General features: G+C 39.9%; 1 protein-coding gene across 5 annotated transcripts in view; it reads right to left on the minus strand.

Moving 5' to 3' along the window:
* The window catches only part of LOC309496537 (uncharacterized protein), a 134,672-nt gene that overhangs the window by 37,249 nt on the left and 72,574 nt on the right, over positions 1-24,849 (minus strand). The window contains exons 1-3 of one of the 5 annotated variants that reach the window (XM_082166532.1): positions 3,623-3,945; positions 3,465-3,499; positions 3,064-3,208 (exon numbers count right to left, since the gene is read on the minus strand). Coding sequence is in view for 3 of the 5 variants with exons in the window: in XM_082166534.1 (XP_082022660.1) it covers positions 3,064-3,148 (85 nt within the window). In the remaining 2 variants the exon portion in view is untranslated. The other 4 variants (XM_082166534.1, XM_082166533.1, XM_082166536.1 and 1 more) reach the window with 4 other exon arrangements.

Consider the following 24,849-nt stretch of genomic DNA (forward strand, 5'->3'; position numbering starts at 1 on the left):
AGTTTTTTATATTTTTATATTGTAATAATTTCACAGTTACTCTCCAATTTAATGTAGAAACAACTTAAAAATAGTATATTTTGAATATTTGTTTAATGGCATCTTTTTATGAATGAAGGCCAGCATCTCTGATACTAATACTCATGATAGACATTCAACATTACAGTATAATTGGAAGCTATCAACTTCAACATTTATTAGGCTTTAAAAAAATAACAAATTTTAATTCAAGTTAACTAAAAACAACCTAAACATAAACCCATTATAATAAATGTCACATTTACCTGTGGCCTTCCTACCTGTCTAACAGGAAGGAACTATACAGAAATTGAATAAAGTTATCAAACACTTTACAGTCTTCACTGCATAAATTATAAATGAAATATAGATTAATCCTTATTAAAGTTACAATTTTCTCTGTTACCTTTGTTCTTTGATTAACATTAATGACATCACAAAAACTGGTTTATTAGGCTGCTGTTACTTTAAGAGCTGCCGCTGCCGTACATGACGCAGATCTGAGGCGCATCTCATTTTGTCACACCCCTTTAAGTTCATTTAAGACATTTTTTAACTCATTTAAGACCGCTCTTCAGAGGATACTCGACAAAAGGGCATTTTGGCATAATTCTGTGTGTTATTGTTTATTCAAACTCGAAAGAGAACTCGATACAAGGGATGCACCGATTGAACGGTCATAAATCGGAAACCGGTCGGTTTTTGCTTCTAACGCGCAATCGGTTTGCTGCCGATTTTTCCGGAAGTGTGCCCGCGTGCACAGACGACTTTGGAATCCTTCGCGAAAATGTCATTTGTTTGGAAGCATTGTACTCGAAATGCAGAGGTACCTGTCTGCAGCACGCGTGCCGCACTAGCACTGAAAAGTGAAGCCAAAGAGTATCGATAGGTTCGGGCGGTCGGCGGGTGGATTATTTATTTTCAACAGCAGATTCGGGTGACTCAAAGTGCACCAGATTAATGAATTTATCTTTAAAATTTACAAAATTTTCTTCCGGGGGAACATGCCCCCAGACCCCCCTAGAGGTACCGAGGTCCACCCACAAAAATACTGTGGGAAACATAGTAGACTATAAGATGGTCTATGAAAAATACTAATTTAATTATCTTACTATTAAAACTATGGCTGTTCGATTCAGGATTTCTTGGAATCGATTCCGATTCCTGTTTCTGGAATCGAAAGAATTGATTCCAAGAATCGATTCCTCGCTGTTATTTCCGATTCTTTTTTTTAATACCAACACCGTGTCTAACATTGTTGTGTCTTACTGTGCCACACAGCGAGAAACTCTCTACACCGGGCGTGACAAAGCGACCGTTGCAAATCCATTTGTCCTTCCTATTAGACGTATTGCGAGTGCTGCTTGGTCATAAATAGAACGAATAGATATAAACCCTTCCTGAGTTAATGAGGCTAGGCTACCTAAATCTGACTAACCACAATCGTTAGTAATTTATTGAGCAGTTTGATTTACATTCCCCTGTCTTTTAAACCTTCAAATTGATCTGCTTATGTATCTGACGTAAAATGGTGCGTCAGATTAGTTAATTGTTACCTGATCCTCCTCTGTCACCTCCTTTTTGTGAACGGCCCTAAGATGTTTTATCATTGGGGATGATGTTTTATTATATGCACATTTATCGCAAATTTGCCATTTCATTTCATTTTTTGTCGAATCTAACGTAAGGTAGCGCCAGACTACTGATGTTGACCTTGGAGGCATTCTTCTTCGCGTGAGTGTGATTGATTGATTGATTTAATAAATCAGAATTATTCTTCTTGTCCTAAACTACAACGAGTAAGATCAAACCCCACCCAGCAACCGATTCTAAAGATTTCTTTGGGTCAGTCATTGCGCTGATTGCCTACACAATGCTGACATAATCATCCTACCCTAAACCATACTCTGTGTCACGACTGGATCCATTTATTTAGTCTGAACTTTATTTCTTTACAGGTGACGTGATTGTGTTGACAAATGAAATCGGCTACAGGCCGCGGTTTGAGTAAAAAAAAAAATCTTAAAGAGGAGTCGATTCCCCTTAATGGAATCGACTCTCAATTCCCAACGTCTCGGAATCGTGGAATCGATTCTCTTTGGAATCGATTCCCAGCCCTAATTAAAACACATGATCAGGAATTGACCACCTCTGCCTCGTTTTGAGCCAGGAAAAAAACCCTGTTATTTGATTTAACATTTTAGAATTATTTTTTGGTTTTGTTTAGTTTCACTGGTAAATACCTTTTTTCTTTACAATGAATTTAAAAACAAAAACAAATGCTGAATGCTGATTAAATATCCAAACATCTTTGTTTGGATAGATGAATGTGTGTTGATTGTGTAGTGAACTGTGCAGTTGTTGCCGTTAATTTCAGATGGTTTTAACCGCCAAAAGCCAGTTTGGCCTGTTAAACACCAAATTAACATCTTGTTTATGTATACTTATATTCTTTCTTATTTGTTGAAAAACAACAACACAGAAATCGGTATCGGCCAGTATGCTTGTAAAAACACGGCCATGAAAAATCATATCACTACTCGATACTGGCATATTAATTTGTCTATTATTATTAATCCCACCCTCTTGTTATGGTTTTACTTTAACCTCTTTTCCGGCACTCTAGACAATGCAATGCTCTGGTTTCAATATTTTATATAAAGGGAATGTGCTGGTGCATTTACATATTTCACACTTGTATGTATATTCCCAATAAATATATCTTAACATAAAAATTAAGTAGATATTGTGTTGAATGTTACTCAAAATATTAAAATTTTTTGGCTATCTCTGTATTATTTTGCCTAATTTAATGCGTGACGTCGAAATGTCCAACAACGAATGTCTAACATGGAAGTCGGATCTTCTCAGGTTGAAATAGCATTAGTATTTGTCTGTTCATATGATCTCAACATGTGGCGACCCGCTCTGTGTCAAATAAAACCACTTTAATTCGGACACAAGAAATATATCACTAATTTCTGCAGAGCTGGACATTTTAATAATGATCAAATGACTGAGTTCAGCTTTGAGAATGAAACCAACCTGTTTGTTCCTCAGTTTCTTCTTGTTTCACACTGAATGTGTCTTCAATCTTGAAGTCTTCACTCTCCTCTTTAATATACGGCATCTTTATAGTAGATCTCAGTCACTTCACCAGGAGTTTTTCTGTGTGTTTGGACAGTCTGTCCTGTTTAATATGAGAAAAATTAACAGAAAGAAAAATAAATGCAAACTAAATCTCTGTGTGTGTCTCAATCAGATCTAGTTCAGTTCACTGGTAAAGAGAGTCATTCAGAGAGAGAGAGAGAGAGAGAGAGAGAGAGAGAGAGACAGAGAGAGAGAGAGAGAGACAGAGAGAGAGAGAGAGAGAGAGAGAGAGAGAGAGAGACAGAGAGAGAGAGAGAGAGAGAGAGAGAGAGAGAGTGTTAATGGACTCAAATCACCTGATTAGAAGAAGAAAAAACACTCCAAACTAGCACTAAAAAAAAATGACACAGTCGGTTTATATTTATACAATATAATATTTAAAATATTTATTTCTTTGTAGATTACATTTAATAGATTAAAACATTTGCAGCTGGTAAGTAAAAGTTCACATTACTTGTTTGTATTTACACTGTTTGACCAGCAGGAGTCGTCCGTGTTTGAGGTGATTCGAGCGAGTCGACACAGTGAATCATTCTGTGTAGCTCTGATTGATTCAGTTGACCATTGAGTTTCAAAAGCTCCGTTTCTCTCATCACTACTTGCAAGTAGCGGGATTCATGTTTATAATAAACTAATTCACGATGTAGGGAGCGAAATGAGACACACCTTTTCTGCTACTCATGTATGGATTTGCTTAACTTGCACAAAAAACGTTCAATAATGTTAGATAACTCATTTTAATGTTACATTGAATATGAATGAACTTATTTTACATAACCTGTTAAAGATATAAAAATGATTCAACAGTTTGCATTAATTTAAACACTTTAAAATGCTTAAAACAAACCTTTCTTCAGCCGAATCACAACATGCAGAAGCGCGGCGCAGCCTTATGACGTCATACCGCCACTCCAAAATAAAAGTCCTGAAAACAAAAGCGGCGTTGGTGAAATACACATTTAAATGAATCTTAATCACTACCACTTAAAAAGTCTAAACTACATCGAATATGTGAGATTCTGTAAATGCCACTGTAACACTAATGTTTGTGTGCAGAAGTGGGGAACTTTTTTCAATAACAATTATTGATTGATGCATTTTTTGTGTGTGGATTGACAAACCATTATTGTTTTTGATAAAGCTAAAAAAATAAAATAATAATAATAAAAAAAATGCAACAACCATTGGGTAACATTTTGCAATATGTTATCAATTGTACAAAATTAATGCAAATGTGCTAAATTAATTACAATTTTTTTATTAAATTGATTGTGTGTGTCCACTGCTTTATTTTCCTTATAGTGGATGAGTGTGGTGGAAATCTCTCACTGTTTTACACACATGAACATCATTTATATTATTTTTTTTATAACACTTTACAATAAGGTTTTATTTGTTACATTAGTTAACTACTTTAGTAAACATGAACTAAGAAAGAACAATAATCTTAGTTAATATTAATTTCAGCATTCTTAAAATCAAATGTTGTATTTTTAACATTAATGCACTGTGAACTAACATGAACAAACAATGAACAGCTGTTAATAAACAATATTAACAAAGATGAATACATACTGTACAGGCTCTGGACCTCCTCACAACTCCAAGTTTGTCTGCGAGCTGACATGAGGCTCAGGTGCTATAGTGTAAACTGTCAACAAACATCCCATAATGGCACAGCGCAGCTGACAATGGAAGCTGGTTTGGTCCAAAAATGCACAGTTCTTTAGGCAGTTGGGTCTGTTCGACCACTTCTTCAAGAAGGTCTCGGTATGCTTGTTTGGTCCTTTTGGTTTGATTCACACCTGCTTGCCTGCATACAATGGCTGTTATGCAGGCATACCAGGCTGACATTTTTATGATCTATATGAGGGCAAGGAACCTACACCAGAAGATATTGCTGAGCTTTGTAGGGCACAAGGTTGTATTCACAGTTATGGCTGACATAGTTTCTGCAGCCTAACGAAGAAGAGTGTGTTGTCGCTCTCCCATCAATTTCTGGGGGTGGTATGGGACTCGATTACGATGCGGGCACAAATGTCTCCTGCACGTATTGAGTCGATCCCAGCCATGGTGACCAGGATAAAGCTAGGCCGTGCCATTACTGTAAAACAGTTTCAGAGGCTGTTAGGGGCTAGGGATGTCCCGATACCACTTTTTCACTTTCGATACCGATGCCGCAGCTTTGATATCGATACCGATATCAATCCGATACTTTTATTTTATTCTTGAACTAATACTAAAAACATCTCACTCAAATGGAGAACAAATACTTCTCCAGTATATAGTCCACAACAACAGTTGATTATGAAAGACTGCCACCCTTTATTCAAACACTACAAAAAAAACAAAAAAAATACAGGTACTCTCTCTCTCTCACATTTATTTTATGTCATTAAAGTCTTTAAATGTTCGCCGGTTCCCGCCTCCTTCTTACCATAACAACGAACTGCGTTACACTGGTGCAGAAACCCGGGAAGGAAGAAGGAGGCGGGAACCGGCGAACATTTAAAGACTTTAATGACATAAAATAAATCAACAACAAAACAAAAGTAAAATACTTTTTTTTACTTTTACTTTTACGACCTCACGGACGACTGCTGTCACATAATAAAACATAAAAAACCACAACACAAGTTCAGGCCTGTCCTCTCTCGCTCTTCACTGTAGTCCACTCCTCCTTTATGCTTCCGCTCCTCCGTGAGAGATACGAGACCGGTGCGTCGCGCAGGTGTCACTCATCAGTAATCACGCCACCGGCCTCGTGCCGCCCTCTCACGGGCCTCGTCCTGCTCGACACTAATGTTCAAGCATTTAGGTGATGGTTTAAGCTAGATTTCCCCATGGTTTGTGTTGGATAGGTATCGGATCATATTTTTTTCTCCCTGGCCTATCAGGTGTGCAGTCTGCCTTCACCTTTGGCACCTTTGCCACACCTATCCAAGAGGTCTGTGATGCGGCTGGCTAGGCCACTGAATGCAACATAGAGCCCCCTAGATGCATGGTAGTGACATTACCCTTAAAAACCACAGTAGCCAAGTTCTGGGCGGTTACAAATGGTTATCAGGAAGCAACTTAATATGCACATGAAGACAGGGAGGTGACGGCAGTGCATAAATCGAGTTACCCCTCCCACTTCTGCTAGCTTTATTGACATTTCTTATCCTGTGCGAATTGGCCATTAATATTACAGATGTCCTGTGGTAAAATTACATTACTCCATCTACCCTTGTAAAACTAATTCCGTCCGAATAGGGCTTAATCTAACAAAAAGCAGAAATTGAGGCTAAATCTTTTGGTGTCTTTTAGACATTTTAAAACACTTATGTGTGCACTAGAGAACGATTTAGTGATTTGCAAATGCTTCTAAGACTACTTTTATTGGTATTTTATCGTGTTGTAGAGTTGTCAAAAAGTACGGACTTCGGTACTAAGTCTGTACTGAAATTAAAAAATTGTGATGCTTTGAGCGCTGTTGAGTGGAATCGGACACACCTCTGATTGCCCATTGTGTTCATGTGCTCATCGCATATGTCTGTGATTGGCTACAATGATCAACGCACAGGAGCATTTGAGAGCACAGGGAAGTGTTTGAAAGCATTTTAAAAAACAGGAGCGGGAGCGTTTGAAAGCACAAGCAGGAGTCTATCAGCAGACCAGTCGGCTGATAGATGCCTGCTTTCAAACGCTACCATCTGTATCTGTGTAAGGGCTCGGTGAAGAGCGCCATTGATTTATATTTACATCGTTTTTGAAGCGCTGATCATTGTAGCCAATTACAGACAATAGGCAATCAGAGGTGTTTATGTATAGTATTTGAGTTAGTAACAAGTTTTCTCATTGGTCATTATGTATGTGCATGTACGTTCAAGGAAGTGTTCAGTAAAAACAGTCGAAACGCATGCAGATTGATGGCAGATGATGGCATATTGCCCCGTTAAGTGAAGAGCTATACCGTAGAGGACCATGCTAAAATTTTCGCAGTTTGAAAGGCAGAGCGAATGGGCGGAGTGGAAACAAAGATTCATGCGCTACAGATCAGCCACCAAACTATCATTAGAGGACGCGATGTACAGGTCGGTGCTCTCATTTATTCCATGGGGAAGGATGCAGAGAATATATTCAAATCATTCACGTTCGACGGCGATGATGACAGAGATAACTATGAAGTGGTGATTGAGAAGATTGACGAGCACTTCATTCCCCGAAGAAACGTGATATACGAACGTGTGCACTTTCTTCAGCGCTGTCAGCGTGATGGAGAGCCAGTGTAGGCGCTCGTAAGAGGACTGTATGAGCTCTCAGAACATTGCGATTTTGGCGAACTAAAAGACGAATATATCCATGACAGGATTGGGATCGGATTGAGAGACAAATCTCTGTCAGAAAAGCTGCAGCTTCAAGGAACACTGACGCTCAATAGAGTGATTGAAATGGCACGTAGCCACAAGCTCATTAAAAAACCAAAATGCTGAGCAAAGTGAAAGTAAATTGGAGGAGGTTCAATTCTACCAACACAATTGTGGCAGAAGAAGAAAAATGAGTTCTGATAGACAAAGAAAAGGACAAGGCTATAGAAATGAACAGAGTGACAGGAAGAAATGCACAAGATGTAACAAAACCCATAATCAGTCCTGGTGGCAAGCTGGAGTGTATGGGCCAACTGAGAACAAAAGTAAGAGTGAAAAAAAAAACATTTATCTGATGAATGCTAATGTGGTGAGAGGAGCTCATGTTGGAAATCTGCTGGGACGCAGTACTGCAATTAAAATGGGGCTAATAAAAAGAATAGATGAAATAAGAGAGAGCGTGTTTGGCTCTTTGGGACTGATGGCATGCAAAACAGTTAAAATAATGCTCAAAAGTTCAGCTGAGCCATACAGTGTTCATGTAGCTCGTAGAGTACCAATCCCAATGCCCCAAATCAAACAACAACTGGATAGAATGGAGCAGCTGGGCTTGATTGAAGAGGTTTCCGAGCAAGAGGTTGACTACATTCATTACCCCCTTTAAGAGGTACTGCTTTTGTCGTTTGCCGTTCGACATAACTAGTGCTCCAGAGATATTCAGAATTGCATACAGGGGCGCCCCCAAGGGGTGGCCACGGCCACGGCCACGGCCACCACTGTATAAACTCTGGCCACCCCTGTGCCAGATTTTGCAATGGGTACTATTAATTTGAATACATAATATAAATTCACAATAGTTCATGAAGTGAAATAAAACACCGCCCCTCCCCCTCTCCAATCCTGTCGTTGACTTCTCAGTCAGTGCAAGAAGCAGGTGATTCGATCACGGTAGAGCATCTTTTTGGAGAGACGACGTCACTCACGACAAACGGCAACGGGTATACAGTGTGTGCAGAATTATTAGGCACGTTGATTTTCTGATCATATTTTATTCCCAGGCACATTTTGCCAATTCCAAACCATATTAATCTTAATAACTACTATTAATTTTGTATTTAATCATTTATAAGTGATATATAATTGTTCATGAAGGCTGGAAATGAAAAACGCCTTATATTCAGGTGTGCAGAATTATTAGGAAAGTTTTCTTCTACATTTAAAATAAGCCAAAAAAGAGATTTAACTAAGACTGAAAAGTCAAAAATTATTAAATGCCCATGAGAAGGATACAATACTAATGCAATACTAGAGATTGCAGTTAAGGCATGACCATTGGACAGTGAAATGCTCATTGGGTCAGCCAAATACAGGTGGAGAAGAAAAGACACATGTTAACTGCAAAAGAATGAAGAATTAAGGTGAAGAATTAAGTGTGAAACCATCAGGAACCCTTAAGTCTCCAGCGCCACCATTTTCCAGAACTGCAACCTACCTGGAGTCTCCAGAAGAGCAAGGTGTCAGGGTCTCAGAGACTTATGTTAGGTAAAGAATCCTAAAAATGTACCCCCTCTTAATAAGAATCACAAGCTGAAGTGCAGTAAAATACATGAAGACTGATTTTTTATAGGCTTTATAGACAATAAAAAATCTTGAGACTCTTGAAGGACCAGCACCACATCCTCTTCTACCACTATTTGAAGAATTCATCTTCCAGAATACGTTTTAATAAGTTTTGTGAGTTCATTTTTGGTCCATCTCCCACCCTGAAGTCCGTTTTGCAGAGATGGACTAAAAATTAACTCACAAAACTTATTAAAACGTATTCTGGAAGATGAATTCTTCAAACAGTGGTAGAAGAGGATGTGGTGCTGGTCCTTCAAGAGTCACTCTCAATCTGTCTGTCTATAACGCCTATAAAAGAACAGTCTTCATGTATTTCACAACACTTCAGCGTGTGATTCTTACTAAGAGGGGGTTCATTTTAGGATTCTTTACCTAACATAAGTCTCTGAGACCCTGACACCTTGCTCTTCTGGAGACTCCAGGTAGGTTGCAGTTCTGGAAAATGGTGGCGCTGGAGACTAAAGGGTTCCTGATGGTTTCACACTTAATTCTTCACCTTAATTCTTAATTATTTTGCAGTTAACATGTGTCTTTTCTTCTCCACCTGTATTTGGCTGACCCAATGAGCATTTCACTGTCCAATGGTCATGCCTTAACTGCAATCTCTAGTATTGCATTAGTATTGCATCTTTCTCATGGGCATTTAATAATTTTTTACTTTTCAGTCTTAGTTAAATCTCTTTTTTGGCTTATTTTAAATGTAAAAGAAAACTTGCCTAATAATTCTGCACACCTGAATATAAGGCGTTTTTCATTTCCAGCTTCATGAACAATTATATATCAATTATAAATGATTAAATACAAAATTAATTGTAGTAATTAAGATTAATATGGTTTGGAATTGGCAAAATGTGCCTGGGAATAAAATATGATCAGAAAATCAACGTGCCTAATAATTCTGCACACACTGTATACTGTGTATATATGTATACTATACTATACACTCATATACTATACAATAACACACATATATATATATATATATATATATATATATATATATATACACATATGTACGTGTGTGTGTATGTATGTGTTATTGTATAGTATTCCATAGTATTATAGTATATGAGTGTATAGTATTCCCATTGTGTCACGGAACACTAAACAAAGAGACGAGGATTCAAGTGCAGAGGAGATTTAATAAACAAACACAGTACAAAAACTCAGAACTCAGCTATCCAACAGACAGGAACATCAAGGACAGGTAACACGGACAACGAACCAGCACAAGACTACAAACACAAGGAGGCTAAATAGGGGAACAAACAAAGGAGGGTAACGAGACAGACAGGTGGGACAAATTAACCAATAATCAGATAACAAGATGGGAGGGGCTAGACAATAGACACGAGCACATGGCCCAAAGTAACAAAACACCCATGTGCAGCACAAGACAGGACAGGCATGTGACATTACCCCCTCCCTACGGAGCGGCTACCAGACGCTCCATAAGACCAGGGCGGGAAGGGAGGGACAGACCAGGGCGGGACAGGGGGGACAGACCAGGGCGGGAAAAGGGGAATGGACCGTTCAGAAGGCCAGGGAGGCACACAAAGTTCGGGAGTCCAGGGCGGAGCAGACAGTCCATCGGGCGGCCAGGGCGGAGACGACAGTCCATCGGGCGGCCAGGGCGGAGACGACAGTCCATCGGGCGGCCAGGGCGGAGACGACAGTCCATCGGGCGGCCAGGGCGGAGACTTTCCCTTGGGCGGCCAGGGCGGTGAAGACCCCTCGGGCGGCCAGGGCGGTGAAGACCCCTCGGGCGGCCAGGGCGGTGAAGACCCCTCGGGCGGCCAGGGCGGTGAAGACGCCTCGGGCGGCCAGGGCGGTAAGACCCCTCGGGCGGCCAGGGCGGTGAAGACCCCTCGGGCGGCCACGGCGGTGAAGACCCCTCGGGCGGCCACGGCGGTGAAGACCCCTCGGGCGGCCACGGCGGTGAAGACCCCTCGGGCGGCCACGGCGGTGAAGACCCCTCGGGCGGCCACGGCGCAGGAACTGGAACTGGCACCACCGACTCAGGCACTGGAACTGGCACCACCGGAACTGGCACCACCGGCTCAGGCTCAGGAACAGACACCACCGGCTCAGGCTCAGGAACAGGAACAGACACCACCGGCCCAGGAACTGGAACAGACACCACCGGCCCAGGAACTGGAACAGACACCACCGGCCCAGGAACTGAAACAGACACCACCGGCCCAGGAACTGGAACAGACACCACCGGCTCAGGCTCAGGAACAGACACCACCGGCTCAGGAACAGACACCACCGGCTCAGGAACAGACACCACCGGCTCAGGCTCAGGAACAGACACAGGCTCGACTGCGACCATCTTGTCAGGGGACACAGGCTCGGCAGTCGTGACGTGAACAGCCTCGGCGGCGGCCATCTTGTCCGAAGACACAGGCTCGGCAGGCGTGATGTGAACACTCTCAGCGGCGGCCATCTTGTCCGAAAACCCAGGCTCGGCAGGCGTGACGTGAACAGGCTCAGCAGCGGCCATCTTGTCCGAAGACACAGGCTCGGCAGATGTGACGTGAACAGTCTCTGGCTGGGCAGACGGGACGTGAATACTCCTGGGAAACTCTAGGATCTTGAATAGCGTCGAAAAATAATCCAAGAGTTTTTCAGCCGCTATGGCAACAGCGGGCTGCTCGGGCACGGCCTCCTGGATGACAGTGGGCTGTTCGGGCACGGCCTCCGGGACGACAGCGGGCTGCTCGGAGGGGACGGCCTCCGGGACGACAGCGGGCTGCTCGGAGGGGACGGCCTCCGGGACGACAGCGGGCTGCTCGGAGGGGACGGCCTCCGGGACGACAGCGGGCTGCTTGGAGGGGACGGCCTCCGGGTCATTGGGGAGGCAGGAAGTCTTCCTCCTCCTCCGCCTCCGGACCACCAGACTCGAGACCACCGGAACTGGGACCACCGGACTCGGGATCACCGGACTCGGGACCACCGGAACTGGGACCACCGGACTCGGGACCACCGGAATAGTCACAGAGGAGGTCTTCCTTCTCCGTTTCCGGACCACCGGACCACCTCCTCCGATCTGATCACCGTCTGACATGGTTCAAACTGGCTAGTGTGAGTACACCCTTAGTAGCTAATGGATTTCCACCACCGAAAAACGCTTGCTGTAGCTGATTGGTTGGTTCTTGTCACAAGACCTGCGGTGCGCTTGCGGCATTCTGAAAAGTTGAGATCTTTTCATCTCGCTGCGCCTGGAAAAATGAGTGCGTCGCTTCAATTATGAGCCTACATTTGAAACGACGAACTCGAGCGCGCAAAAGACGTGATATGTCAACGCGAGCGACCTCCAATCTGGCCACGAGCTACTGGTAGCTCGCGAGCGACGTGTTGGAGACCCCTGGTTTAGAGCAAAAGAATTATTTTTATTTTTTTTAATTAGTCAAATTTAAATGATAAGTACAAAATATTATCATATTTCCATTAGGGTGTTAGACTTGATCACTAAATAATGTCAGCCATTTTTAAAGACCAAGGAGAGGGAGTGGTCATGGTGAAACATCCAATCATTTGGTATCTCTGAAAAGCCCTGAATGTGCTCTGTACAGGACATGTAATGTCTCAGAGAAATCACTAAAACATAATGTCCTCTACAGAGGACAAAACACAGGCAGGTAGTCAGGAGATTTACTAATCACAGCTAGGTAAGCAAGATGATACGCACCTTTGTATGAACAACAGTGTTTTTCACAACTCGCCGGTTTGTAGGCTTCCAAGTCATGGACCCAGCCATTTGTGAACTGAACGTGGGCTTCCATAGATTTTAGATCTGAAACTAAACTGAGCCTCAGAATAAGCACTCACACCACAGACTAAATATACAAAACTATCTGGAAATGTCAGAGGAGGTAAATCGTCGGGGTCTTGAGTATATTCTCTTGCAGGCACCTCATACGGATCCAGATTTCCGATCAATGACATCTTTTCCATGTACCGTTTTCTTGCATCAGGTAGAAGTTTGTCTCTGTATAGTACATTTCATTCTTTTAATCGACTTTTCAACATTGTTTTCGTGTAGTAAGTGGTTGTTTTAAATCTCGCCCGATGTGGCCTCACAAAATGGCAGCGCCCTCTTGTTTACGTCCCAGAATGCACTGTGCAGTGACGTCGGTTGCCAAGCGCTATAGCAATACAGTTTGGTAAAAGCTTTTCATTCATTCACCCACAGACACGCGATTCATATTTAAACAGTCTTTTTGCAGTTTACAGACACCATTCCATATCTCGATTAGAACAAAGCACTTTAGAATAAAGAATTTACTATTCACAATCCTCAGCTGGATCTGTTGCTCCTTGAAGTGAAACTAAACCGCACTTCTTAGGTAAATTTCCCAGGATTATTCCTCACAGCGAAGCAAGATGACGTAAAGTACATTAATCTGATTAAACTTGATGTGTTTTATCCAGCTGATGAGGGCGTTGACACGTTTGCATGGATCGCCTCAGATCATTTGCGTTTGAATAGCACGCTCTCTCCGGGGGCGTGTTCACATTAGCAGATAATGAGCTAAAGCACATGTGTCAAACTCAAGGCCCGCGGGCCTATTCCGGCCCGCCACATTATTTTATATGGCCCGCGAGAGCATATGGGTGTCTTAAAATTAAGGATGCAACGAAATTTAGGCTGCCGAAAATTTTCGGCCGAAAGATACTAAAAAGCCGCCGCGCCCCTCCGTGTTCGGTGATGGTTTGACTCTGGCTCAGCGTGTTTTATGACTTTGCGTGCGAGTCCGCTTCCGAAGATGCATAACTTATAAGCGCGTTCCGCTGTGTGTGCGCGCTGTGCTCTCCGCTCCGTGTTCACAGCGCGTTCTGCTCAATGTTCCGCAAGCAACCTCCATGTGTGTGTGTTTGTGTTGCGAGCTCTGCTCACGCTCACCGGAAAGGCAAAGTCCGCTAAAAAAACGTGCTGACATGAAATTTCTCAGGACTTGTTTCATTTTGCAATATCACTACTGTGCTGTAACATGGTGTGTATAGCCGTGCCGGGCAACACTGGTAAAATTACACCAATCAGGATCCTCTCGTTCACTGGTCCTCTCCCTGCTCTGCTCATGCTCTGATAAAAATTGCTTTGTAGGACTATACTTTATTTTGACAACTGGTCAAAATTTTTTATCTGTTAAATCTGATTCTGCTGCATAGAACTGATTGAAGAATAATATATTGATATTTTATATTATTTTAATATAGGTACCAGTATTAGCCTTTTCACCATTTGTATCACTCTGCTTGTCTGTGTTTGCTTTGCGCCACTTGCATCATTAAGTGACTGTCAGTAAGTGACAAGTGACTGTCTTTATGAGTGAACAATTGAACTTTAAACTGATTAGTGCCAAAAACATTGATTAACTCAGGAAAGAAACAAGTTGGTGAAACCAATCTTTAATGCTAATATAAATTGCTCATTTACCTCTGGACACAAAAAGATTGCACTGGTTTTTGATTGAAATGTAACATCTATGCAAAATAATCCTTGAAAGATTTCTCATTTAAGGTTTGGAATATGTGATTGTGTATTGTCAACAATAAGCAGAAACATTCTGCATTTCCATTTTGTAGTGTGGATCATTCATTGCAACATTTATCCTCATTCTCATTTTTAAGAATCTGTTATCTTGACAAATAATGTATGCTACTGCCCACTGACATGCTTTTAAAGCTATTGTAATCCACATTTTTTGGCCTTTAAACACCTTAAAATGCACATATGTAGGTCCGAGAAATCCAAATTGTATCGGGGGAGCATGGCCCCGAACCCCCCTAACTACCTCACATTTGAATATGCATGAGTGTGTGGTAATGTGTGCTGGTGTGGCTACAGTGCCAAGGCTGAATTCTTGGGCCAGTTTGCCCCTGCATATATACAATATACATTATTCTCTGTATCAGATCATTATTACCCAGCCCCTGATGTTTCGGGCTCATCCCCTGATGTTTTTAAAACCTAGAAACACCCCTGCAAATGCATATACAATATTTGTAACTTAAATAAGTAATAATCAAATAAAGAGACAATATATTAACGTTTTAAAAGTCTCACAGTTACAACCGGCCCTTTGAGGGCAGCGATAATGCTGAAGTGGCCCTCAGTGAAAATGAGTTTGACACCCCTGAGCTAAAGGAACGACTGACATCTCTCTCTTTTCATACAGATTACATAACCTCCTGAGACCCGAGAGTTTGCCTGGTGTGCATTTTATAATTGTTCTTGCTATTTGGGATAAGTAGGACCTAATAAGAATAATAACTAAAATTTGTTTTTGTACAGGAAGTAGTTTTTGCAGAAAATGATGTCCTCATGTGAGGACAGTGGGTCTATGATTTACCATATGATGTCCTCATGTGAGGACATAGTACTAGCAATCAAAAAACAAACTTAAATGGTTGTAATTCAAGAATGCTTTGGAATATAGACATATGGTTGGTCTTGTTTTTAAGAAGACATTTGCCAGATTATTGTAGAAGTGAAATAAATTATGAAAGTGAAACAGAAAAAAAGTTATATAAGTTTGAGTTTATGAAAATATAGAATGTAAAAATATAATTATTTATATTTTATATAAAATATATTTTACTCTAAAACTGCTAGAAAATTAAAGCCAAAAATCTAAACAAGTTGTGTTCAAAATGTGAGCTTTCAGTAAGATTTTATTTGGGCGCAATACCAAACTTTTTCACTAGATGGACAGCCAGCTTTCTTACTGACCATATAAGGGCGTCTCCATTTTCATATATGTTTTGAGTGATCTGAACCATGTCTTTCCATAATTTCATACAATTTATGAAGTATACATCCTATTCAGAAATAGTATGGGTGTTTTGGCAGTATTTGATTTGATTTCAACCTCTAATAAACATAAAAAGAGCACATATGTGCGTTATAGCTCGCTGCTGCATCACAAATCGAGAATCTATAATATTTTTCTTCATATTCAAAACATTTTCAGACCTTTTTTTTCTCATAACATTTAATTAGTGTTATCTTTTGAACTCTTGGCATGAAAACAAACTGAGGTTTCTACCAGTCTTTCATGATTTTTCATGTTTATTTCTATTTCAAAATAAATGCCTAAACACGCCTAATGAATATGAAATATTCTTGTTGCAAATTGATAAATTACTGCTCTTCTGTAATTAATTTTTTTTAAAACAGCCACCAAATATGAAAACTAGAGATTGTAAGCTTTCAAATGATATATAGTTTGTCAATATTACTTTAGGTTTTTACTAAGATATTATTGTTCTAAATATATATGGGCAAAAGTCCCTCCTGTGGGACGGTGACAGTTAAGGGGATAACGTAATATAGTCCCAATGTCCTCAAACGAGTACTTCACATTTACTGATGTCCTAGAGTGCTACTATTACTAAAATATGTCAAATTTTAATCCCCATATGATGATAGAGACAGTATTGTACATAAATACATTTGTTTCATTCATATAATTTGAATAGATTTTTCTTTCGGGAACTGGTGTAGAAGTGTTTTGCTGATATTTCAGCCATTTTCTTCTCACTGACATTGGTGTAATGTTGTGATATCACCATAAGATGGTGTGGGCAGTGTCCCTAAATGTGGCCAACATGTCTAAGATTTACAAATTTGACTATCATTGTGTCAAGAGGCAAAAATGTAATGTCCTCATATGAGGACGCAGGGTCTCAGGAGGTTTATAAACAGAGAATATTCGTTTTTTTATATAAATTACTTCATTTAAAATAAGAGAATTCAAGCTTTATAAAGACATACCTCTCGTGCCTGTGTGACTGAGTATTTGCTGAGTTACAGTTCATTTTCGGACGCGTTTCAGAATGAACTTCACTGACAGGAGAGAAGGCAGAACTCGCATCATGTTTATTTTTCTTTATTTTGTTTTTATTGTGAGTATACACCAAAAAAATAGACACTTAACAGGATCGAATGATGTACAACACTTATAGATAAAAATCAACAGAGTATTTAGAGTCTCTTTTGCTCTGATAAGCAACCGCCGACCCCAGGGGGTTAATACTCAACCATTTCACTGCCGAAGTTAGCTTCTCTTCTGCTGTCATCAGTTGTAAAGCTGCCAAGATTCTGCAATCCTTTTAAGGTGTTTCTTACATAGCCTGTGTTTTCTCCTGTTAGCTCTCCTCTTGGCTCTTCTCCTCAGTGTCCGTATCCTTTTCGTCTGTAAAATATGCCTATCTACAGCATGACATTTTTCTTATAAGCACTTTTAATCTAATACTTACATGCTCTTTATTCTAAGTTACTTTGATATTACACACTAGAGCCCTGCGCGGGATTGTTTTCTTCATCTTTCTGATCATTACCGCCCGCTCCCGCAACGTATTTGTTACACTCCCGTCCGCTCCCGTAACGTATTTGTTACACTCCCGCCCGCTCCCGCAACGTATTTGTTACACTCCCGCCCGCTCCCGCAACGTATTTGTTACACTCCCGCCCGCACCCGCAAAACTCTGAGAATTTATTCCCGCGCAATAATAGAGATGCATTGATTTTGTGTCTTCTCCCGTCCCGCAGGAAAAAACATGTATTTGTATTGCTATTATTAAAAAGATTCATGGGGTTGTTTGTTTCGTTTCCCTGGCCGGCATGTATTCTGGACACACACACACAGGACAATGGAGGAAATCGAGTGTATGCTGTTTTTGGATGGTTTTGTTTTTGTTTTTGCTGTTTTTTATTCAGGATACTCCGTCTGGCGCGTGCAATGATGACGCAGTGAATAGTGATGATTCTCTCTGATCAGCAGTCTGCCATGTTTTCACGTCACATTTTAGTATCGCCTCAGCTCGCTTAGAACCTCGCCAGAGGTGGTACGAAAAAAAGTACCTGGAAGCAGGTACAGGTACAACTTTTACACAGTGGAAAATCAAACAAAGGCGAGTCGAGCCGAGGCGAGCTGGTACTGTGTAGTGGAACAGCGCCATTATTGACATCTCCATCATGTCGCTAGGCTACCTCCTGATCCCGCAGTTTTTTTTTTTAGCCGCCCATTCCCGCCCTCAGCAAAGTTCAAACCGCCCGCTCCCGCGAGATTTGCGTTGGGTCCCGTGGGATCCGGCGGGACTCAATCCCAATGCAGCCCTCTGTTACACACCACAGTTTAATAGTTTTTCTTCACATACATATACAAGTAAAAAGACTGAGGAGACAAACTCCTTTAACATGGTTAAGTATACATGCATACATAAGAGCAATTAGTATTATTTTTGTACATAATTTCTCTTTTCAATATTCCCTAATTTCAATACATTTTCATGAATCATCACCACTTGGATTACATAAAGATACTACAAAGCAAAAACAAAATTTAAACTAAGAGTAATTGCATAATCATCTTCATCAACAATATATATATGCCGGAAAAACTTTTTTTCAGAAGTTTATAATCAAGTAAATTAACTAATATTCTCTCATACCTGTGCTTATTAATCTTATTAATCGTGCATATTTACTGTATGTATGTTTTCTAATAAAGGTTGTGTGAATCCTTCAAGAATTATGTTTCTAGAAGAACACACAGAAATAACAATAGTATACATACACAGAAATAATAATAGTATCAAGTAACATCGTAATCCCTCAAGCAGTAAATATACATACACGGCCCATCACTGTCAGGATGACAAGCAGCTGGGAGGATTCTTTTATGACTCTTTAAACAGAATTCCATAAGGGCGAATAGACTTCTCCACAATTTCTCTCTCTTTATCCGGCAGGGTGTCCTCAGGAACCTCAATCAGCCAATACTCCTTTCTGGCACACACCTTTCTCATTTTTGGATTGATTCTGTTCTGCAGAAGGACCTTGTAGGTCTTTCCAGTCTCTTTACAAATAACTTTGTGGCTGTAAACAGTGGCTTCCTCAATGTCATTCGCTGAATAGATTCCTCTGCCGTACACTTCTCCAGTGCCTGGTACGTAATGAGACTCAATGATGGCTTTAGCACTATTCATGGCGGTTCCATGATAGGAGACAGGCCACTCGCCATCCACTGAATTACTCCTCCATCCATCTGTGCCCAACCAGGCATTTCCATCAGGATACTTATCCAGGACCTTGATGGCAATACGTTTCCACCCACAAGGGCGTTTGTATGGCTCATTTCCACGCATGCAAGTTGAGTCATCTCTTAAATTTGTGAAATCATAATCAAACCTTGGGTCTAGGAAGTTGTCTATGTCCACAAACAACTCGTTGCAAAAGCATTTTAGCGAGGCTGCATCAGTGGAATGCGAGACGCCCAGTGGGCCGCTTTTGTTAAACCGAAGTGGCGCTGCTGGATGAACCGTCTGATTGTTACAGAAGATAGTAGGCAAAAAATTAAAAATATGGAGATTTTCACCATCCTGTGTATCTTCTGAAAAGTGCTTCACAGTAGCACCTGTGAAGCTGGAAAGTGCCTGGAGAACAACACCGCTGTGCACTAGAGACATGCTTCAGTTTCAATGCTCAGGAAAAAGGACAAAAAAATCTCAGATCAGTCAGAAAGCAAACTATTTATAGTGTGTCTAACTGCTGCTCCTCCCCATAAAGTACCACACACACACACAAAAACAAAAAAAACCTGCTGAAACACGAATAGGCACGGAAAGTTTTGCTTTTATTTTTGATTCCAGTAAATGTGAGGCATTATAAGTAGCTTAGCATCACCAGACCACTGCATCAATTTGACATCTAATAGAAAATTCTGACAGACAAGATCATTATATTATAAAGCATCACAATGCAAATGCTAAATTGTGCAAAAAATGGATGTGCAAATCATAGAAACATAACCTTTCTGTTTATTAATTTAGCAGAATCAACAAAAACTAGGTGCAGTTTGAAGTAAAATATGGGGACACAATATGAGAGTGAATTTCAACACTTCAACACTCCCAATAGAGTTGTTTCAACACTTTTGAAAGTGTTGGCACATTGACACATATAATAAAGTTAATATCGACTCTGGCCAGAGTTAAAATGTAACTAAACACTAACTAGTGTAAAATAAATTTGATATTGCTGTAGGCTGTTATAAATCAACTAATTCAGTGTAATTTGTTAACTCCAATGTAGATTTCTTTAAATCAACTCTCTAGAGTATAAATATGGTAAATGTAAAGACAACCCATTTCAAAAACATACACTATTTTAACAAGTCAACAATCAGTTTTCATTACTATGATTCTCATTAGAAAATGTTTTTTCAAAGGGTTTATGTCAGCCGATCAATGCATACGACAGAAAAATGGTCACTGCACTCCTCAGTGTTTAGGTGCATTTAGGTGTTCATCAAAGTACAGTGTTTCAGCATCACAAGCAATACAAAACCCACTCTCCATGTTTAACATTAGTACAGATCCCTTTTAAAACAGTGAGTTCACGAGATATTCCAGTTCATACAAACAAATTCACATGATATTCTGTACCACAGTTTTTAACCCAGTTGGTGGTTGTCACTTCTGAAAATGGTTCTAAATTTAAAGTTTGGCTAAGACTTTCCCCAGCATCTAAATACACACCGTTTTAAAGGGTCATGAAACCCCCCTCTTTCAGCTCAAGTCTAGCTCACAATCTTTTTGAAAAACGCAACTTAAATGGGCGTGGATGGCTGTGAGAAGAAGGGAGGGGATTGGGTGTGGTATGGCACGGCAGGGGAAAGGAGAGAGGAGAGAGGAGAGGGGAGAGGGGAGGGGAACTGTCATCGCCAGTGGCCCAAGCACATCGACTGTCACTAAAAATCAGTGGTAAAACGAGAGGAAATGCAAGATTTTTTTATAGCTGGCAAAGTTAAATACTAATGAAATACACGGACACCTTATTTTTGTCCTTTCAAAAGTAACTGAATGTCCTGCTACATATATTACCCTACTACAATAATCATCAAATTGTATTTAAAACATATAAATGTACATGCATATGTATAATTATGTCATTATAAAATATATATTTGTTTAAATACACACTATAAATGCATATATTTGAAAATAATAAATTTTCCGCTTAAAAAAAAAAAACCCGTTCCGTACATAGCCTTGATCTACGTGCCCCCCTAAACCCACACAATAAAGATGGACAGTGACATAGCATATCGCACTCCGGAAACTACTGCAAAGGGTGGGAGAACAAATGTGCAAAAGAAAAAAAGTGATGCAACACCGTCGAAAGCGAACTATTGTCAGTATGGGCAATATTTGGATGTGCAGTAAACGACTGCGCGTGGTTGTCCTCGAGGATAGATATACAATTTGCAAAAAATGTGGATGCAAAGTGGCTGAAAAAGGAGGAAACACATAGAACACCATCCCTATGTGCGGATAAAGGTATGTCCCGTCTATATTTAGATGCAGAGGGAATCCCGGAATCCAGTCATGCAAATTGAATTTACAGTATACTTGCACACTGAGTCCAAAAGTTTCGTATGCTTTTTTTCGTATTCGTCATTCGGTGGCTATGAATTGTCAAAACACCATTGAAGATGCTTGCTACGGATGCGAAAAACACAGAAAAGTGTCTCACAAACAATATGAGGACATGAATAAATGAACATTTCCAGAGCTGCTCTGAGAGAACGCCTAATGAGCATTTTCATCATTTTATTTGAGAAAAACCATTGTCAAATACACTCTGGAACAGGTCTTCACTACAACCCGTCAAAATAAAAGTTCGGTTTAAATAGGAGAAATTATGAAAGAAATATATTATTGTCAACCTACAATAGAAAGCACTTCTGAGAATAATAACAACAATAATAATAAGACCATTTATTTGTTGTCCATGATTTAATTGAGTAAATCTGTTTTGCAGCACTTCCCCAAAAAATAAAAGGATAAAAGTTTACATTTTCATTTAAAATTTTTCATTTCATTTTTGATAATATATTTGTATTCATTCTTAAAAAGAAAAAATAGTTTTCTGAATAAAATACATTTCATAGGACTCTAATAATTTATTTAAATGTTTAAAAATAATTGAATTGAATTTGAAATTGAAATTGAATTTAGTTGATTAGACAAGTTTTATTGAAATTTTAATAAACAAAACAAACCAAATGGTTTTCGAGTTTGTTATAATAAAAGCATTTGTTCAACCAAATAAACATGTTTTCATTCATTTAACTGTCATTTTATCTGATAATAATAATAATAATAACAACCATAATTTAATAATACCGTTTATTTATTTAATAATTTATTAATACTGTAAACCGTGATAATTTCTGAAATGCTTATCATACTGTGAAAATCTACAACCTTGGAGAGTCTGAGTTGGTGTACAAGGCCGAAGTCCACCATTCTCCAGTTGAATGGTTGCTACACACACATAGTTTAGATGTGTCCGTGGTTGATGGCCAACCAGCCGCCCGCAGCCGGAGTCTAGCCCTGGCAGCATCGCGGGGAAAGATGCACTGGAACTTTTGCACCAAGAAATCAAACGCGCGTCCCATCATTGCCTCTCTCATCTACTACGCGATATCACAGTTTGACATGTCTCTCATTGGAAAGTTCCACGTGGTGTCATGAATAATTAAGAGAAAGTGTCTTCTCATTGGATAAGAAAACTCAGTTACATGTTAAATTATGAAGAGCTGGATTGTTTTTAACTAACATTAACAAAGATCAATAAATACTGTAACAAATGTATTGCTCATTTCATGTTAGTTAACACATTAACTAATGTTAACAAATAAGACCGTATTGTAAAGTGTTACCGTTTTAACAATTACAGGGCCATACTCAAATCTCTTAAACAATAGTTCTCATAATAAAAATACACTGCAATTGTTGTTGTAAAATCATTTATTGAGAAAATGGTTTATAAAGAAAAACACTGCAATTGTTTTTTTTAAATGGTTTATTGAGAAAGTGGTTTATAAAGAAAAACATACCACACTTAATGTTTTAAGCATTTATTAAAAAGCATAGTGAGGAATAAAACATGTATTAGAAAGAGCTTTGCCAAAGAAAGAAGAAAAAATGCAAGCATTACCGCTGTATGTGTTTCGGACGAGACCCAGAATGCAACAAAGAAAAGGTCAGAAGAAGGAGGACAAAGAGGCAAAAGGCTTTAATGGTAAATGGACTGCATTTATATAGAGCTTTCACAGACCTATGGCCACCAAAGCGCTTTACATATTGCCTCACATTCACCCATTCATTCATACACTGACGGCGGTGTCAGCCATGCAAGGCGCCATCCAGCTCGGGAGCAGCTGGGGTTAGGTGTCTTGCTCATGGACACCTCGACACTTGGTCAGGTGGAACCAGAGATTGAACCACCAACCTTCCGGTTTGTAGACAACCTACATGAACCACTGAGCCACTGCCACCCACAAACAATGAACAAGTCCTAGGGGGTTTCCAGGTAGCCTGACTACGTCAGACTTCGTACTTCCGCTCAATTTCAGTTCGCTTCTGTACTCAGTCTGAGACAGCGTCATAGCTTTCCGTTTTCCTCCGGCCTGAAAACAGCCGGGCCAATCAGCGAACAGAGGGCGGGCTGAGAGCCGTGACGTAGACGCTGATTGTACCGTGGATGCGTAGATTTACTTCACATAATCTGCAAAAGTCGTTCACAGCCACTCCGGTATTTCGCTCAATGGTTTTGTTTTCGCATGTTTTTGTTTTTGGTTTTGTGTTTACAGTGGAAGTTAGATGCGGCTGAGCATGCGCATAACACACACCATAACCAAACGTTATGTGATTGGCTTACGGGTAACCAATGATTTTAAACTTCAGACAAGCGCCCCCCCCGCGAGAAATAAAACACTTTTCAATTATGCCATTCCAGACTCTGTCTACGAAGCAAAGCGAAGTAGCAGAGTTTGGTATTACCAGGCTAGTTTCCAGGAGGGGATTTCTGAAGATGTCAAAAAGTTGATTCACCAAGGACGGCCTCTCCGGTGTTAGATGCCTTGCCATTGCGCCTCATTAAGTTAAAGCTTGTAAATTATTTGGTTTTGATTTACTTTTATTTTAATTTTATATATTAGTACCTTTTATGTAAACTAGTTAACCTGTATTTAATAAAAAAAATATATATATATAATTGAAATTAAGTAGCTCGCCTGCCATAAGTCTCTGTTTTACAAAAGATTGAGCTGAAATGACCACGCAGAAGTCTTCTGTGATCTAAATATTGTAAGTATGGAAATTCAAATGCTTATTATTTAGGACAGATTTGACTTACTTTACCTAACCTGAGAATAATTAAAATAAGGTAAAAGGTGTTTAAAATTACGCACCATAAAACAAAGGGGAGTGTGGCGTAGGACACACCTTGTTTGGACAGCATTCAAGCCTAGGTGTTTGCTGTTGTCTTCCATTTTTTAATCATGTATAACCATAACTGAAACTGTATTCCGCCTGAGAGTGCATTTATAGTGACATAACCCTTTTTACTGGTACTGAAAAACCAACTTAAGTTCATATTATAAAATTCCTTCCAACAAATCATGCATAATATCAACAGAATAGTTGTTAGTGCTATGGAAATAGTGTAATGAATTTAACACTCATTTTTAACACCATAAACTGACTGTAGTGTAGGACTTACACTGACCACCCTGCAATGTTCAGCATGAACTTCTTTGAACGTTAATAGACCTATTGTACCTGAAAAAACTCAAATGAACTTTAATTAATATTTTTGTTAAATTAACTCTGAACTTCAAAACCTTCC

This window comes from Leuciscus leuciscus (assembly GCF_965113295.1).
Source record: "Leuciscus leuciscus genome assembly, chromosome: 4".
Classification (NCBI taxonomy): domain Eukaryota; kingdom Metazoa; phylum Chordata; class Actinopteri; order Cypriniformes; family Leuciscidae; genus Leuciscus; species Leuciscus leuciscus.